At 35.2% G+C, this 18,923-nt stretch overlaps 1 protein-coding gene across 4 annotated transcripts in view; it reads right to left on the bottom strand.

The window, feature by feature from the left end:
• Prkn (parkin RBR E3 ubiquitin protein ligase) overlaps positions 1–18,923 on the bottom strand; it is a 1,262,552-nt gene that overhangs the window by 1,239,056 nt on the left and 4,573 nt on the right. Inside the window, exon 1 of one of the 4 annotated variants that reach the window (XM_063233334.1) lies at positions 16,409–16,439. The exons of the other annotated variants lie outside the window; for them this stretch is intronic. Within the exon in view, the coding sequence (XP_063089404.1) occupies positions 16,409–16,424 (16 nt within the window). The 5' untranslated portion in view covers positions 16,425–16,439. Of the gene's footprint in view, positions 1–16,408; positions 16,440–18,923 lie in introns of those variants that run through there. 4 annotated transcript variants of the gene reach the window in all.

Genomic DNA, 18,923 nt, shown 5'->3' with positions numbered 1-18,923 from the left:
AAAAGACTCCAATTTTTTAAATTCTGAGTGACTAAAAATGATTCAGTTACTAAGAAAAATAATTTGGAAACAAGTGACTAGGGAAGAAGAAAAGGAAATGATAAATTGCTCTGAGCATGTGCAATTTGCATAAAAAGCAAATCAATCCCTCTGAAACTTACTGTTTATAGTACAGGATAGATGCCACTGGAGAGACTTTTATCACACACGGACATGAACATTCACAACATAGATCAACCCAAGACTCCAAGACTTGGCTTCCATTATTGCAGAACTGAGGTTGCAAATTATAGAAATGTATATGGAGAATTAAAATATAATTGTCATAATCTAAGAAAACATAAATAGAAGTTATTAAATGTTAACTTCTTTCCTTCTTGCCTTCCACCCATATGATAGATGTTATCTATTCATAGTTTTAGCCTAACATCTTTTTGAATTCCTAATTTGACACCTAAAGTTCTACTTCAAAATAATCCATATCCTAACCATCTCTCAAAATCACATGTTTGTACCAACTGCATAAACTTTATTCCTAGTCCTTCCATTGTTTTTCAATTTGAAATACTTATGTAGCCTTTAAGGTCCAATTTAAGGCTCATTCTTTTGGAAAGCAAGCAATCATTTCAATCTGTAGGTTTTTCTTTACTAACAATTATCTTTACATAATTAAAACACAGCTCTTATCCAGCAAAGCTATGTCTAAAATTCTTTTTGTTTATAAATACAGTACTCAGCTCCAGCTTCTGGCCACCCTCATAGAAGAAGAATTTGCTAAATAAAGGACCCTGTGACTCTGACAATTAAAATCAAAGAGCTCTTCCTGTGAGCCAGCAGCAGTCATGTGGGGCCTGGGAGGAGAAACAAGAAGCCAATTCATCCTTCTTGTGAGCCAGATGGTGCTTGGGCTGGGAGAAAAACACACACACACACACACACACACACACACACACACACGAAGCAACTGGTTGACTCAGAAGAATACAGGTAAAGTTGATATCAACGGAGGTACAAAAACAACCTAATACTTGTATTGTTTGGTTGACTTTGTAGTCCTAAAGATAGCAGTCTGAGCATCTATTTGGAGGATAACAGTATGCAATATAGCAACTATGGGATTTCCTTCTGTGTTGTTTTTGAAATCCAATATTATTCTCAATGTTTTGTTTTGTTCCATTTTATAGTTTTGTTTTATTCAATGTTCTGGTTTGATTGGTTTTATTCTGTTCTGGTTTGTCTGGTTTTATTGTATCTGATGGTATAGGCAGCAATTTTGAAGATAACAAGGGACATTATGGTAGCCATTGTTAATTTCCTATTATTCTGTTTTGAAGTCTGTATCACTTTCACTGTTTTATTTTGATTGGCTTTATTCTGCTCTATTTGTTTGGTTTTATTCTCTTTAAAATAAAATTAAAAAAATAAAAAATAAAATCAAAGGGCTAATATCAATTCAGATAAAATTTAAACTTATGAAATGTGACTTTTTTCTTTATTATCAACTAGCTAGAAAATCAAACTTCAAAATAATCATTATTTTAATAAAGAAAAATAATTATCCTTTGCAGTAAAATGCAGTTCAGTATAATAAGGGGCCATAAAAGATCTTATATCATAATCTTCATTTAACTATTGTATAAGATAAGAACTAAACAGAAATGGACTGCTATGAGAATTGTGTAGAATCACAAATAAGTGTTTTTAGTATTTTAAAAGCAATTTGTTAATTTGAGATGCATTTTTAAATGGCTTATGGTATTAGAATTAATTCTGTAACAACAGTAACTTACATACTATTGATCATTTTAAGTGTGACAAAAATAATACATGAAACTTATGCATACCAGTTGGACCACTAAAATTATATACAAAAGCTTCATTTAGACAAAAAAAAAGAAAACTGCCATTTCCAGATTTGCTTCCTCACCCTTCCCCACCCACCATCTTGATTCTGCAAATGGTAGAATTAAAGCTCCTTTCTTCTACATCAACTCCTTCGTACTCTCAAGGTTGTCTAGTCATACACATCTTTTAAAATGAAAGAGGAAACATTTCAAAAGCTGGATTCACATTAAATCAACTTTCTGGTTCGTGCATTGCAGGACTAAAGCAATGTAATCACATCTTAAATTGGCTTACAGCAGGCTGTCTACCTTTTCCCAGCTCTCAGGATTGATGAAATGAATAGTTTTAAAATAGCACTTTTTGAAATGACATGAGAATTAATAGTACATAATTACCTTAGTGTTGACAAGTGAGAGATGTTTAACTCCTTAAATGAGCTTTCCTAATGAATCAGTGTCAGAGAAAGGCTCCACTGCAAGCACATTGTTGATTGATATCTAAAGGCACTGATTTAACCATAAAGGCATGCTGAAAGCCATGTTTTAAAATCATTTAGGTAAAAATTAAATAAACCAACTTTCACTTACTATTTGGAATATTTACAATTTCATTGTAGGTTTTTGTAGCATTCTAGGTAGAGTACTAGGAAAATCTTATTTTATATTTTATATTTTATTTGTCTACTAAGACATAATGAAACTTTCCACACAACTGCAGCAAAACAAATTTAGTACTAAACTCCCTACTAGTTAAAAAAGTAAAACTTAAAATGTTTGGACTTAAAGGCTGTACGGACAGTATGTTTCTGACTCGTAAGGCATTAGATAAACTGTAACTCATATAAAAGATTTATATTATAAAGTTGGACATCAACCTTTTATATTCATTCTTTGTCTCTAATTCATATTTAAGTTGCAACTGTGCTACTCAATTATATTTTAAATTCATGGGTAAAACACCAATAGATTTTTCTCTACACAGAAATAGAAAAAACTGAACATTTCTCAGCAGTATACCTATGTAGATGAGATTTAATACAGGATGGTTCTAATTTGCTATGTGCTTTTTCACATAGCATGAATATGTCTTTCACATATTCAACAAGTGTCTAGCTTAACTATGTGTCAGGTATTTCATATTTAACCTGATAACTTCCTGAGAATAACAGTACCCCCTTTCTCAGATGAGGAGGTTGAACCTCCTCTAGAGTAGGTTGATTCTAACCCACAATCACATAGCTGGCAGTGGATAGATCCTCAATTTAAACTATGATGTCTGGGATATCACCTACACACACTATGGGTAGCAAATAGTTTTCATCATGTATCGGACTGCCATTGTTTTAGATGCTAGGAAAATGTGGTTATTCAATTGTATTCTGTTACTCTTTTATAAGTCAACATTTGCAATAACTGCCAGCATACTCCCAGGTTCAAGAACCACTGTGGTAACACACAATTGAGGCCTTACTCAATTCAGTGTTGGAGGAAAGGGAATTTGTTTTATAATTATGGACCTTATCTAAGAGATGAGACAGGGCAGGAAATGGATAATGTTGGGGCCTACAATACATTCTTGACCTGGTACCCTTGGAATCTAAAAGCATGAAACAAAGAGAACGAAGTATAAATACAAAAGCAGTCCTCAGAAGTGTGAGGGGAGGGAGGGATATACCATCAGGCTCAAGGCTGCAAGATATACTGGCCAAAACGTCCACCAGGGTAGTGTGATAATCTTGAGTGAACAGTCTTCACCTTCCAATAAGAAGCCAAGGCCTCATGTCTATAATTCCTCCTCATATATACTGTGTAACCTTTCCCCCCAAATTCATTAGAAAATTAAACATCAGAAATTAAATTAGATTTTTATTAACAACCAAATGCTTAGTTTCTATCTTTTATCTTGTGTTTTCTATAAAATAATTAGATAGATGAATACCTGTCCCTTCTGGAGCTTTTAGTCTTATTGCAACTAGGTGTCAGTGTTCCTTAAAATATTTTAATAACGTAATGCCTTGGAAAAAATTTAGCAAAAATGCACTGAGTTCCAAACATGAGCTCTAAACATTATTTTTTAAATAATCTAGAGCTAAGAAATGTAATTGGTTATAATATTTTATAAATACTTTTAAGAAATAAAATGAGTTCTATGTAGAAAAAAAGAACAAAGCTTGATTCACTGGTCTGTAAATTAGGGATGATTCATATGTAAATTAGGGATGATAAGAACTACTACTTGAAAACTCTTAGTTATTATATATTAATGAGCCTGGTTGGACCCAGCATCGAGCAGTATTCAAAGGTGATCACAGGCTATACTGTAGGACTTTGTATTTTATATTGTAAAAAATCTGCAAAATATAGTTCTCTCATTAATCAGTTTTAAACTGAATCAAACAATCTTATTATATAGTATTTGCTTATTTTATAGAGATATATAACGGAAGAAAATAAATTGAGAAATATAACTTCTCAAAGGTAAAAATGTAATTACATTTTATTTGTAGGCCATGTCCCTTTATTTTTAATTTCTTATTGCTTACATAGACTAAAAAATGTTAAAATGGGAAGAAACTTCATGTACTCAAAATTGGCTTTCCCTGCTTTTTAAAAAGTATATGTGATAGCTAGGGATACAGCTCAGAGGCATAATCAACTGCCTGGCAAGCACGAGGTCCTGAGTTTGGTTCCTGGTATGCACTCCCTCAAATATATAAATATATATATTTTTTTCAATCAACCTTCATGCCAGTCAGACAGGAGTAGGTACTTTGAGGTGGGAAACAGTTGAAGTAAAAAAAGAGCACGAATTGAGGAGCCAGACATTTCTTGGACTGTCTGTTCCCTTGCCTACTTCTCAAAGAACTCCCTTGAAGATCCCATATACTTTATTAGAATATTGTTTTTAGAAATAGCTGTGTCACAATCATTTGCACATCTAGTTCCACAGATGTAGATTTAAAATGGCAAGGACAGTCCAAATATTGTGGGCCTGAAATCCTGCTCTTTTGATCAGAAATATTAACCCTAATAAAGACCCCGGTAGAAGTTGTTAAGAAGACACATTCTGAAGCATAAAATCTACATAAGCCTATTTATGAACTGATATATTAGTGATCAATATTAGACAAGGAACTGGGTTTTAGGGTCTCTTCCATCAGAGTAATAAGATTTGAAGAACAGTTGTGGAACATCATCATCAAATACAGCCTGCTGGCCTCGTCAAACCTGGTTTCACAAGAAAATTTAAAAAATTAAAATAATGCATTTATTAGCTTCTGAGGTTTACAATGTTCTTTTCTGTTCTGTGACAATGAAAGAATCAAATGATTTTCTTGACCTGGAAGAATTCAGGTCCAATTTTTAAATCCCTATTCTGTTATCCTCAGTCAGCCCTGTAGGAAAGTAATTATCAGGGCAAGAGAGATAGTCCCTGCTGTTTCTTAGAAGTAAACTCGGGAGCCAAATTAAGGTACTTAGAGGTAAACTCTTGAGTTGTGCAGAGGTTGACTGTCTGACTCCTGTGGACTCTGGCACAGAGGTCTAAACACTCCTATTTATTCAGAGAGCAAGACAACAGGCAACAGAGACACAGCTTTCTCAATCAGCCCCTCCAGCGCCTACTAATCAATAGGAGTCACACAACTAACAACCCCTTGCATGGTTTTAAAATGCAGGTTTTAATGTTATTTCATTGTACTACGATTGTATTGAAAAGCATTTATTATATAGTTTCAAATTCACCTAAATGTTGAAAAGAAAGAAAAAAGAAAACAAAACCCAGCAGGAAAGCTGCCATTGTGAGAAAGAAGGACATAAAATTGAAGCCATGAATTAAAGAGGCAAATGAAGGCACTTTCTTCCTTTATTAGAAATAGAAGAAACAGATTGTGCTCATCTTGCTTAGGGCCAACAGGCACACTGCATGGAATGCAGCCAGCGTCAGTCACAAAGCTCACTCAGGAGTTCTGCTCTGTGAAAAGATGAAGCCAGATGGACTATTTACTTTCAACAAGATAATTCTGGAGGAAATTGTTATAAGTCAAAGAAACTTTTTAGCTTCATCTGCTATTTTAGCCTCTAAACTGATTCAAAAGCCAAGGGAAAGGCTCTGTTAAGGGGAAAAAAAAAAAAGAGAGAGAGAGAGACAGAGACAGAGACCTGACAAGCACACAGGGGAAATAAAAGAAGGTACAACACAAAGCATGGGCAGCAGGGTCTTACAAATATATAAGGCCTGAGGTCCTGTTACCTGGGATAACAGAACAGATACAGGATTGAAACAAGGGATACAAATGATACTTTAGTCCTTCATTGTTCACTCATCCTCCTCCAGTTCGGATGGGAAGGGTGTACGCCGCTATGACAAGACAGCAGTACGTTCAGCAGAAGCACAATGTAGATGTGGATGCTAACTCATGGAGAGCCAAATCTGAAAAAGTAGTGTTAACCGTAAAGGTCTTTCTTTCTACCTGACTGTAGGTCTTAGGGTAGACATCAAAATTAAGTTGAAATTAAGTTTAAATTCCAAGTGAGCACCTACTTAAAAACAATGGTAGATGTGTCCTACTGGTTGACTTGGAGTTGTATCTCCCTCCTTACCATTTGATTTATACCTTTCCCTCTAATGTGACCCTAGCTGCATCCATGGTCTCCACATCCCCAGGAGTCTGAAAGTCATACATATCTGTGAAATTGGAAAGAAAGAGACTCAAACTGGTCCCACACAGCCATGCATGTTACCATTGTACTTGACTCATAGAGGGAAGATACACTGAATCTGACTGATAAGGTTTGGTACCTCTCAGAGGGCATAGGCAATGAAGTGGTCTTGTGAAGCTGGCTAAGGTTATTCATTGCACTTATACCCAATCATATAATAATAACCCAATCATATAATAATAACTGATGCATTATGTTTTCACTTCAAGGTCCTAAGTATCTAAAGAAATTTTCATGTTTAGGAACTGCTGCCCTTAAAGAGGTAACGACACAATTACAACAGCATCACTTTCATGATGAAACTGCAAAATATATCCTTCCAAAAAAAAAAAGTAACTAGCTATCCCTTAAGCTTAATCAGTCCCTACAACTGAACACCAAAGACCAGGTAATTTATAAATAGAAGTTCATTTAGCTTACAGCTTTGGAAGCTGAGGAAGTATACACTATAATCCTGGTATCTGCCTGGCCTTCTTGGTACACAATAACATGATGTCATCCAGCAACTAAGTTCTTGTGGAAAATGAACACCTAGCATATTCCTTTTTAGATGTTCTACTTAATGAAGTAGTCAGTACTCAATAGTACTGTCTCTGGCAAAACAGACTGTTTCTGGCAAAACAGAAATGGTATAATCAAAAGTTCAACCATTCTGACTCTAACATCATTTCAGCTATTTAAAAATAAACAAAAAATAAATAAAAATAAAGGAGACAAGGAAGCTACTCCCTTCAGGGACTCATCCCCTACTAAACCACCCGGAACAAAGCTGCTGGACTACTAGGGCTCTCAAAGGCATCTTTCAGTAATTGCCTGATTCACTTTGGCTGAGTTGAATGCTAATGGTATTTTCTGAACAACAGTCATGCAACCCCACTAAACTGTGGAAGATCAGCTGAGGTATGGATGAGACAGTGCAATGGTCTGAGCTGATAGTGGTCACCTTCGTAATTTACATACTATGCTAACAGTATTGCTAATAGCATATGATTTGCCATTTGGAAGACAGCAGACTAGCAGACTAAAGAAACCCCTCTGTACTGCTACAAATGGAAACAAATCATGGCTGATGATCAATTAAAAACACTGATATAAAATGACCCAAAACGACCCATTCTTTGAATTGAATGAAATTAGATTAACTGGAATAAAGCTGTTAATCAAACCTACTGTAAGAAATAGAAAATATCACATGGATCACATGGACATAGCTGGTCCTCAACTACTCTGCTTACTGATGCCATCAGAGGCATTTCCCTGACATAGTTCTCCCTGTATTTCTTTACACACTTAAATGGGAACAACACTGTTTCCATCTAACTGACACAATTCAGAGGCTTCTCCCAAATCTTAAGCGGCCTCAATTCAGTGATATTGTCGCTGTGGCCTCAATCAAATCTTGGTAATGATGATTCCAATCGGTGTAGCAACAAATTCAAAACCAGAGACATCTGTGCTAAGTCAAGGATAATGTGCTAAGGAATGACTAGGTGTAAAGTTACTTTATGAAATATCTATTGCCTTATTATGGGCAATGACACAAAGATCAGAAAGTCATTCTAAACTTCTTTATATAAGATCATATACTTTTAAACTGTCTGAATTAAAAGCTGCTGGAATAACAAGGCTTTAGTCAGATAGGATATGGGAGACTGAGTGAATGATAGGTTTTCCTAGAAAGCACCTCCCTATGTTCTTTTCATGAATCCAAACATCAAACCGCCTCCTTTTCATGCATGCGCAAAAGCTCCTTCAAGCAGCTGTCAAAACATCATTCTGCCCGCCCCTTTAACTCTGTCCCCTATCAAATTTCAAATAAAGTCCACAGTTCTTTCCAGAAGCTTCCAGAGGGTGCTTGCTTCTCTTTGGCAGCCCTCCCGTACCCTCAATAAACGCATTTTCTCTTCTGCTATCTCTCTCTTTTTTCTCTCATTCCATGGAAGACCAAACAGTGAATCAATATTTCAGACTAGCTTCATCTTACTGTTAGAATCTCACTGGTAACAATATTAATTAAATGCTGTATGAGACAAGTTGAATAGATATGATCCAGCTCCTGCTGGCCTGATCAGAGTTACTGTGAAGTGATATATATATATATATATATATGAAAATTCAATAAGCCAAGACGGCATATTATGAAGTTTTGGGAAAGTTTTGAGTCTCTTTCACATCCTGTATCTTGCTGGGTATATATCAAGACAGCATGCCTGACTACTTTTTAACCTTGGCCATTACTCAGGGTTGTTTTTCCATCTAATAATCTTAACATATGAGGTAATACCTATCCTGGGACAAAGGAATCTGCTTACTGTTCACTACAAAATTGTGGATTTTCCAAACTCAGTGTTTTTTTTATCTGAAATGCAAATCTACTGCATGCACAGCATCAATCTGGGTCATATTATATCACCCCTATTGTAGGGAGCTGTTGAAGCTGGAGATTGATCACGTGTGGGGCTAATACAAGATCAGCGCTAAAAATACGGAGAGTCCAAGACAAGCCACATAAAACAGCTGTTCCAGCTCCAAAAAAAGCAAGGGGCCCAGGCCAGCCAGGGAAACAAGTTGCTAGGCAGTGCAGTTGAAATTGACATTTTTCTTCCCACTGTATAAACATGCTACAATGGTTTGAGCAGTTCCTTCCCTCCCATCAGGAGAGTAAGGGCTCCACGTGACCCCAGCTTTTGTCTCTTCTTTATTTTCTCATCTTCTTGCGGTCCTTCATCCCAAGAACCTCAAGAGCTGCATGTGTTGCAGCACCATAGGAGATTTGGGGGCCAAAGAAATGCATATAAACATCAAAATGCTTCCACAATTTGCTGTGTCATAATAATGAAGTCCCTATGTATTTGACATTGGGAAGTTTTATATCTTCAGTATATGATATATTTAAACAGTCTAACTTTAAATTAGTTTGTAAATAGAGCAAACATCAAATCCCAGAAACATATTTATCTGTCTTAAACCACTTTGGCACATAAAATAAAGCCCAGTTCAGAAAAACCCTCCCCAGACAAATATTAGTATATAAATTAAAATTCAAGTCATACATTTCCTACAGCTGACCTACTGTTCCTTAATATAAGTAAAAGCAAATGATTATCATGTGACCACAATTACAAAACCACAATTACTGCCCTATCTTCTAAAACCTAACTCAGTTTATGGAACCTCCACATAAATCTGAGCTTGCTCACCCCCACTTCCAATACTTCCAGAATAAAATTTCTATGAAGCAACAATAGTACTATCACATCACTGCACAGTAATGTAGAGATAAAATATTAAAGATATAAGATATTGTTTTATTATAGCCTGATGGGAGGAATGATTTGAAATATGGCCTGGCTGAGGAAGGAAGGTAATAAGGAATGCGATGAGATTATATATCCATGCTTAGAATATATTCCAAGTGTGATTTTGAAAAGTGCAATAATTTAATAAAAAAACAAACTTACCTTCATGGGAGCAGAATGATAGTGAGAAAACCATTATTTATATAAATAGGTATGTGTCAAACAGGAAGAAGGTAGGAAAAGCATGCTAGACTAATGGTAATAAAGAGTTATCAAGTTTTTATTTTCTATTATCAAAAATCTTACAAAACCAAAGAATTTCAGGTTTAAAATTCACCTTCAGAAATTTAACAAAAGTGACTCAAATCTCATTAACTTCTTTTCATGATTATTTACAAAATATTTTTGTTACTGTTTTCACTCAATTTTTAAAAATACTAGAGAGAAAGATTTAAGAGAGTGAAATAACAATTCAGAAGCTAAATCACATAAACCAATTATTAAAATACTTCAATCCAACTCTAAGGAGATAACAAATGTGATCAGCAAATAATCTAAACTAACTGCTTCTTAATGTATCTCTTTAAAATAAACTGTGGTACAGGTAAGGAAAATTCACATTGCTTCAGAAGATAATTTCATATTCATTTGTCTCCATAATTCATTAAAAAATAAAAATAAATGGTTTTTCAGAATAACCACACACATGAATTTGATGCATGAGTATTCCTCCACCTCTTATAAACAATGAGAAAAAACTTTATTCATAATGCCCTACATTCTCATGAATAAGTGATACTGTTGGCATATACCATTATTTAATTGTGTGGAGACACTGTTATACCTGTACTTGCTTACTGTAAACAAAAATACTCCCAATTTCCAAAAAAGACTTTAAAGTTTAAACCTTTTTATTTTTTGTTGTGGTACTGGGATTGAACTCAAGACCTCATACTTGCCAGACAGGTACTTAAACCACTGAGCTAAATCCCCAACCCTAAACTTTTTTTTTTTTTTTTTTTTTTTTTTTGTCTTTTTGAGACAGGGTCTCTCTATGCAGTTCAGACTGCCTTGAGCTCACTTTGTAGCCTAGGCTGGTCTCAAACTTACAACAATCCTCCTGCCTCAGCCTCCAGAGTGCTGGAATTATAGGCGTGAGCCACCACGCCAGGCTTTAAACCTTTTAAATAACATAAAAGAACTCCATTAGACCAATTACAAAAAAATCGTATTTTAGTTCTCTGGTCTGTATCATCTAGGCCTTTGCTTGCGGAGGAGCCCTTTGCTTGAGGAGAAGGCTTGAGGAGGAGGATTGAATGATGCCATCAAAGTTAGCCAAATTAAAAGCATGAAAATAAAACTTTTTTCCGATTAAAAAAAGAAGCACACATGTCCATAATTAAAATAAATTCCTATCCAAATTAAATTGCTTAGAATTTTTCTCTACAAGGCTTTAGGCATTATAAACACCCCTTGACTTTGGTCTGTCAGGTTTCCTCAATCAATCATGCAGTAGCCTACAATTAAATTGAAATGATTGAATCAAGGAAAATCAAATTTTTAAACATTTAGCTTCAGTAATATGATTATGAAGCTTTTAGTGATACTGTAATTACTTTGAAGCTTTAAGCATATGTTTCTACTGAGAGTATTCTGTACAGGAAAACTACATTAGGGAAACACGTAAATACTGACCTCAATGAAGTACATTTGTTGTAAAGCGGAAAGCTAAAGGTGGACAAAGTCATCCATGTGATATACAGTCTAAAATCCTCCAGAGAGTAACCACTTTAAATCTTGGTTTATCCCGATATTAAAATAACTTAATACCTTACCTCTTAAGACAGTAATTAGTGATGCAATAAGGAGAAGCAACAGTAAAGCACAGGGAGGAAAGAAAAAGAAAAATATGACTAACTAAAACCTCTCTTAAATTTAATGAATCACCTCCTCAGACTATAAAACACTCTAAATCTATTTATTATTTACCAAAATAGTGCCATATAGTTACTTCCAGTATGTTTTCATCCATCTCAGCACTTATGGGATTTTACAGGTTATAGGGACCAAAAAGATAAACAAGAACTTACACCCTACACAAATACCAAAAGAGATGGGATTCTTCGAGGGGAATTAGAGACAAACAAGAGACTAGACAATATCTCCTCTCATTTAACTGATACTTTCATTCATTCATCAATTAATTCTGAAGCATAAGCACAGTTCTTCCCTTAAGAACAAGGTTGGTAAGTAAATAATGACAAAATAGAATGAGATTAGGTCTTTAAAACTTAGCAGGAAATGATTCCATCAAAATTATCTGAAAAGCACAAACTTTTTGAAGTTTGTTTATTCTAATTATATGAAAGTATAGCTACTTCCCCTAATATTAAAGATCCTAAATGTAAAAAAGTATAATTAGACTTAAAGGTATTTAATTCAGCTTGAGCAATTTTATATTTAAATTTGAATTAACTTATTCATTCCAGCCAAAAATATAGCTGTTTCCTATTATCATAAATGAGGCCTGATTCATAAAGTTGTGCCAACCTCCCCACTTGGCATTGAAACATTAGTGTCTTCCTGTGCCTGAATGGTCCTTAGAATTTAATAGACATGATGTCCATTTATTGCAGATATAGGACTTTTTCTTTTTAAATTAGAATAAAAATAGATTAGCATAATCATAATATCTATGTTCACTGAAAGTAAGTAAGTAAGAATAAACATGGCCTTGCTGCCAAAGTTCTCCTCCGAAAAATAAATCTGATCACACTGATTCCCATCATCAAGACCAAATAATTCCTCATGAGCACAAAATCTGAAGTCTTCAGCGAGACATGGAAAACTTCCCCGAGCTGCCTTATACTCTTCACCCTTATGTGGTATAACTTCTCCCATGCTCCATGTGCTCAAATGTTCACTGTCCCCTACCATGGTCTCTACTGACAAGCCTCCCATCTTATTTTCTGGTACCTCCACTTAGAATCTATGTTCTTTATTTGTCTGCTCAAGAGACTACTTGGATCTAAAGGTTCATCTCATATGAATACCACCTGTGCTGGTCATAAACCTACTATATCATACAGTTAGACACACTTTTTTTTTTGGTACTGGGGATAAAACTCTCAACCTTGTGCTTACCAGGCAGGCGCTTATACCAGTGAGCTAAATCCCTGGCCCCGACACACTTCTATTATAAGTTTGACTATCCTTAATAATTATTTCACAGTGTACTCAAGCATATTCACTAAAGTTGGGCTTTCTCATTTAGCTACATAGGTTCAGTATCCTATCTTATGTCCTATAACTTGAGTCTCATTACATGTTAGCTGATTTTAATATTTATTTTCTTCTTTTTGCCAAAAACTTCACTTTTTCTACAAAACAAATTCTGCATCAATTTTAACTTATTCTATTATGTCATTTAGACTTTCTCCTAACTTTAAATATTCTGGAAAATGTTTCAGCTACATTTGCTTCATACTGTATCTAAAACAAGCTAAAGTAAAGCAAGCTATAAGACTTTGTTCTTTTGTCCTTTTCAAGATTACTACAATTTATTTAAAATCTTCTGTAATTTTCAACCAAGACAGATTACGTATTATTTACAAAGGGCAGGACAATGTTAAACTATTCCAAAGGAGCATTAAATGTCTAATGTTCACAGTAAACTCTCAAATCAGAAAGCAAAATGTACATAAAATAGTTATTTGCTCCTGCTTTGCCTGATCATTTGTTGTTACATGAAGTCTTATTTCTTGTCAAAAGTATAACAAACCTTCCCCTTCCTTATAGGACACAAATTAGCAACCTAGTAAATCAAATTACTTAGCTGTAATTCACTATTTCAGTTCAGAAGAGTACCCACATGTTCTTTTGCCACCTGGGAAAACTACCTTGAAAAGTGACCTATGTCCTTGGCCACTTTTATCAACTAATCCACAAAAAAGCCTAGATTCCTCATGTGCAACATTATTGCATTATCTTTACATGACCTCAGAAAGGGCAAAAATTCAGACAGCAGCCTGCAAATGCAATGTACTCCATCTGTCATGCTTCCTTCATCAGCACGTAACTAATAACTATGCTTTCAAATTAGTTGCAACTGAGGTAGACTGAATTGTCAAGGACCATTCTATATATGTTGGGGAAAAATCATTTTATAATTAAATTGTGATTAGAGTTTGTCCAAAAGCTAGTGTCTTGTCATATGGGCTGCTATGCTATGTAGGAACATAATTGTGTGCCTCCTTTCACAGTTGAGGCCACAATAGTCCATGATGCTGTGATGCCCCAGGGCAAGATAACAACAGCCAAGGACATCTGACTCCTTAGGAACCCAGTAGTAAAATAGTTTCACCTTGGGAAAGGGACAAACTCCACAATCTGCCACCCTGCCCCACCTCCTCATCAACATAAAGATTCTCATCAGCGTAAGGTGACCCCTATCCCTCTAAATCATATGCCTCACCACCCCCTGAGTCACCACCTCTGAACAATCCTGCCACCCTGAGTCCTTGGATAATTCCTGTATCATATCATGGTATACACCCAATAAATTTTGGCTAGTTTGTAGTGTCTTTGTCTTTATCCATCCTGATGCATTGACCTCAGCATCCCCCCCCATCATATATTACTGAATTTCTCTGCTTCTTAGTTTATCCTTTTACCTTACCCCTCATGCAGGTAGCTGGGGACCTGAATAATGTCTTCTTAAAATGTCCACATCCTAGTACAGCAAAACAGACTTTGCAGATGTGATGAAATTAAGATTCTAGAGCTGGGAAGGTTTTCCTGTGTGGAAACCTTTCCTGTGTGTTTCCTTAACTCTAACCACTAGCGTTCGTGTAATAGGAAGGCAGACAGGAGATTCAGCTATAATAAAGGAAAACAAAATATTACCACAGAAGCAGACTGGGCTGCTGCAGCCAAGAGCCAAGGAATGGCAGCTGCCACTACAGTGTAACATGATTCCACCCTGGATTTTCCAGAGGGAGCTAGCCCTGCTAACATCTTGATTTTAACCCCACAGTCTTCAATTTGAACTTTTAGACAGAATACATTTATGCTATGTTAAGTCCTTAAACTTGTGGCAATTTCTTCCAGTAGCAGAAAGAAATTTATATGTAAGACTCAAACTTCCATTATGTATAATATTGAAAGTTAAATATTGAAAACAACTTAGGTGCATTTTTATATCCCTCGAAAAACTATCTTTAAGACCAGAACATGCTCTTTCAGTATATTCCCATTAAGAATTTATCAGACATAATTTATCATGAAAGTATTATAATCATTTTCATATTAATTACATTAATGATGCAAGTATAGCCCTTCAGATGCTGTTTAATCTACTTAGCTTTCACCTTTTCCAGAACATTATGCTTATTATAGAAATCATAATGAAAAAATAAATCCCACAATGAAATGATAACAATTTAGGAGTATATGTAATGATATTTTTTATATTTACAAATGTATTTAACGCTATCTAGTTTTCAGTTAATGGTAACTACTATCTTACATTAATAATTCTTAAAAATATCATTATCAGTTATTAACAATTCACATATTTATTAATCATTAATGTTTAACTGTTGTCATCATTTCTTGAAGACAGAATTTATATCACTTTCATATCATAAATCTTAGCTCAACAGACATTACCACACTTCCTCTACCTTTACTGCACAATTTGCATTCTACTGGGCATGGAATCAATCAAGCTTTGCCATCTTATCAAACACTGAAAATAAAATTATTTGGTAACTTCTTTGAAATCAAAATGGTAAAAAAGCAATGCATGACAGAACTCTACAAAAAGTGAGAAATCTCAAGTGTATTCATGTACATTAAAAAAACAAAAACAGTTAATCAAAGAAAAAAGACTCTAGAAAAGGATTACCATGAAGAAATTCTCTTCCCACTATTGGTTGAGTATACCACCAATTCATAAATGACCAAAAGTGAGAAGCAAGTATCAGACTTCCACAATACTATACTACTTTCAATTTGTATCACATATTTAGATTATTCATAAAAGCATCTTTAAAAACTTTCACACAATTATCCAAATTTGGTGAATGACAATTGGCCTGTGCAGTCTATCTGTGTATGGTCACCAGCCCACGTAAACAACAGCTCAAAGAAGGCTGTAACTTGTATTTAAGTATACCTCACCAGAAAACAAAAAAGGACTCCCAGGAAACTGGAAGCCAAAATCAAGGTTAGAGGCAGAGTAAGTGATATTATCTTTGAATCTTTAATTCTCCAAGAAATAAACCGGTTGTACAATATTCTAGTGGCCCAGAGTTCATCAGTCCCCAAAACTGTGGCTGAAGAGGAACGAAAAAAAAAAAAAAAAAAAAACATGATTTAGACTGGATTCCTGTGCAAGTAAAATTCAGAGTCTGGTCTAAAAGTACTTTCCATGCAGACACGTCCCTGTCTAGAGTATCTCAAAGAGGAACCATACTGATGCCTGGTCTGTTCCTTCACAAGCACTGTGGTAACTTCAGGAGCAAGCAGAGAAAAGCTCACCTCTGACTGCTTGCATAACAGCTGCTCCTGGGAGCTGAAAAATGAAATGTTAAAATTATAGACCCTGAAAAAATCAAGTATTAAGAGTATTAGGGGTAAGAGAAAAGAAATAAGGAGAAAACAGAGTACAGATAGACACTAAAACTAAAGATTTACCTCAGATACTACAATCTTCCAATTCTATTTCCCTAGTTCATAAAAGTTTCAAGCCTAATTTTACCTTTCTAGATCTAAATAGGAAAAGGCTCTAGTGAGAAGGCTCAATGAACTTTAAAAATTATTATAGTTACAAAGGGCTTCATCTCAGCTCACCTTATTTATACACTGAAACTCTAAAACCACTTACCAATGTGAATAACTGGTCCATTCATCAATGACATAAGTAAATAATGAGAACATCTCAAATAGAATTCCAAAATTGTTCCTCTACTCTTTATTTTTTATTCCTCTTTGAAGAGAGTAGAGGTATACAAAATGGTGAGACTGCTGTATATTAAACTAGTCTCCTCTAATGTTTGGAATATAACATTAACCTCTATGGAAGATTCTGTTCAAGTCTCACATTGCAAGTAAACTAGAATAATCAAGTAGTAATCCAAACTATTAAAATTTAATCCTTTGTCCAAGGATTATCACTACACATGCCTTGATTATACAAATATCTATAGAGATATCCAAGGAGAAAGAATTCTAACCCTTCACTGCTCTGGCTAACCCAGCAGCTCCAGCTACATTAACACTGTTATCTCCATCAAAGGAAGAAACTAAAAACAGGACTATATTCACCATCTTCCACATATCAAAAAAGACATTATTTCTGAAAAAAAAGTAAAGCTTGAGCTACATGAAAAAACCCTATGAATGAGAAATATTAATGCACTCTACACAAGATTTTTTTTAGAAATATGGCCCTTGAAAACAGATGATTCAATTTCATATTAAACCAGTGTCACCACCTAAGAAAAGCCACCTCCTACTCGGTATTCACCCAATCATTCTCCAGGAAGATTGTGTTCTACTAATAGAAGCAATTAGCACTTAACTCGGACTTCCTGGCACTAGTGGCATTTTGCTATAACTTTCCTTCACGGCCACAGATATCTACCTGAAATACAATCAGTTCTTAAGCTCTCTACACAGTGATTTGAGGACTCCTCCTCACCACCAAATTTAACACCCTCCTTGATATGGTTTATATACTGTGTCCCTCCAATCTCAGCAGATGAGCTTTACTCTATTCTTTCCTTCCCCCTCAATGCTTTTGCATGTTTTTTCCTCAGTCCAGAAGTTACATAGCTAATTTCCATTGTCCTTCAGGACAATTCAAATTTCTTCACTGAGAAACAGGTAGATCTACCAGGCAACGAGCTGCCCTCTGTGGTGCTTTTATGTTGTTGTTGTTGTTGTTATTTTTCAAGAAACCTCTATCACAATACTATTATCCAAGTTTGCAATCTATTTTTCTGTGTATCACCTGGACCAGTGGTGACAAAACTACGACATGCATGTTATTGTGTTTTTCTTTTAAGACAAAAAATGTCAATGAATGAGCTTTTTTTTCTACTATAACCTCAGTATTCAGATTTAATTTCAGTGTTGGCACATTTCAATAAATAAGTGGCTTTTGGGTTGCATTGTGAGCAAATTGTGAGTCTAAAAGACTGGTCATCACCTATCTAGACTATGAGCAAAAATCTAACAAATAAAAGCTGTGGAAATCTGGGTTGACTCCAAGGCAGTTAACAGCTTCAGATTAAGAAATAAAAGAAGTGACATACAAGCGGAAACATTAAGAAAAACTACATATAAAGTTGGTTTCATTTGATAGACCTTTAAGGGATGAATGCTACTTTCCAGGTATACAACAAAATGGAAGCACATCAAATCTTAACTACATCAACAAAAAAGAGATACAAAGAATCATGTGTTGTACTGTGTAAGTGTTGATACATAAATTATAGGGAACCCCTGCAGTGAGACTCCAATCTCCTGCCAGGTGTTACAGTACATAGACATGAAAGAGAGACAGAGATACAGAGACAGAAATGGCAGTGGGAATGTACAGTGGGAATCTGTGATGACCAGTTGTTCCCAAGGAAAAGGCCATGAGGCAGCCAGAACTTCATCATTTATTGATCAAAGAAGGGATTTTCAGAAGGGATTATGTCATGACTCAAGGGGAAGGAAGAGATTTTAGGCTAAGACAGGATTTTTTAATCTTAGTGGTTTTAGTTTTAATCTTAGTGGGTGGGAGAGGAAGGCCCACCCCTAAAGAGATAATGGGAAATCTCAAACGGGTGATACTGATAGTCCCATCTTATGTAAGGCCTCTTATCCCTTACATAAGTATGCAAAATTAGCCACTGTGAATTTGTGGTCCCCAAAGTATACACATTCCTAATTACTATACTCTGCTTCTGTAGGAGAGACAGTGGATTGGTTTTACAAAAACGTCTTTATCAGCCCCACTGAATGAAGGCATAGGAGGAAAACAGTGTCTTTAGATTTCTGTGCC

The sequence above is a fragment of the Cavia porcellus genome, unplaced genomic scaffold, assembly GCF_034190915.1.
Source record: "Cavia porcellus strain 051 isolate PalLab524CR breed Dunkin Hartley unplaced genomic scaffold, mCavPor4.1 scaffold_22, whole genome shotgun sequence".
Lineage (NCBI taxonomy): Eukaryota > Metazoa > Chordata > Mammalia > Rodentia > Caviidae > Cavia > Cavia porcellus.
Note: the sequence above shows the minus strand (reverse complement) of the source record. Positions and strands in the feature narration are given on the sequence as shown.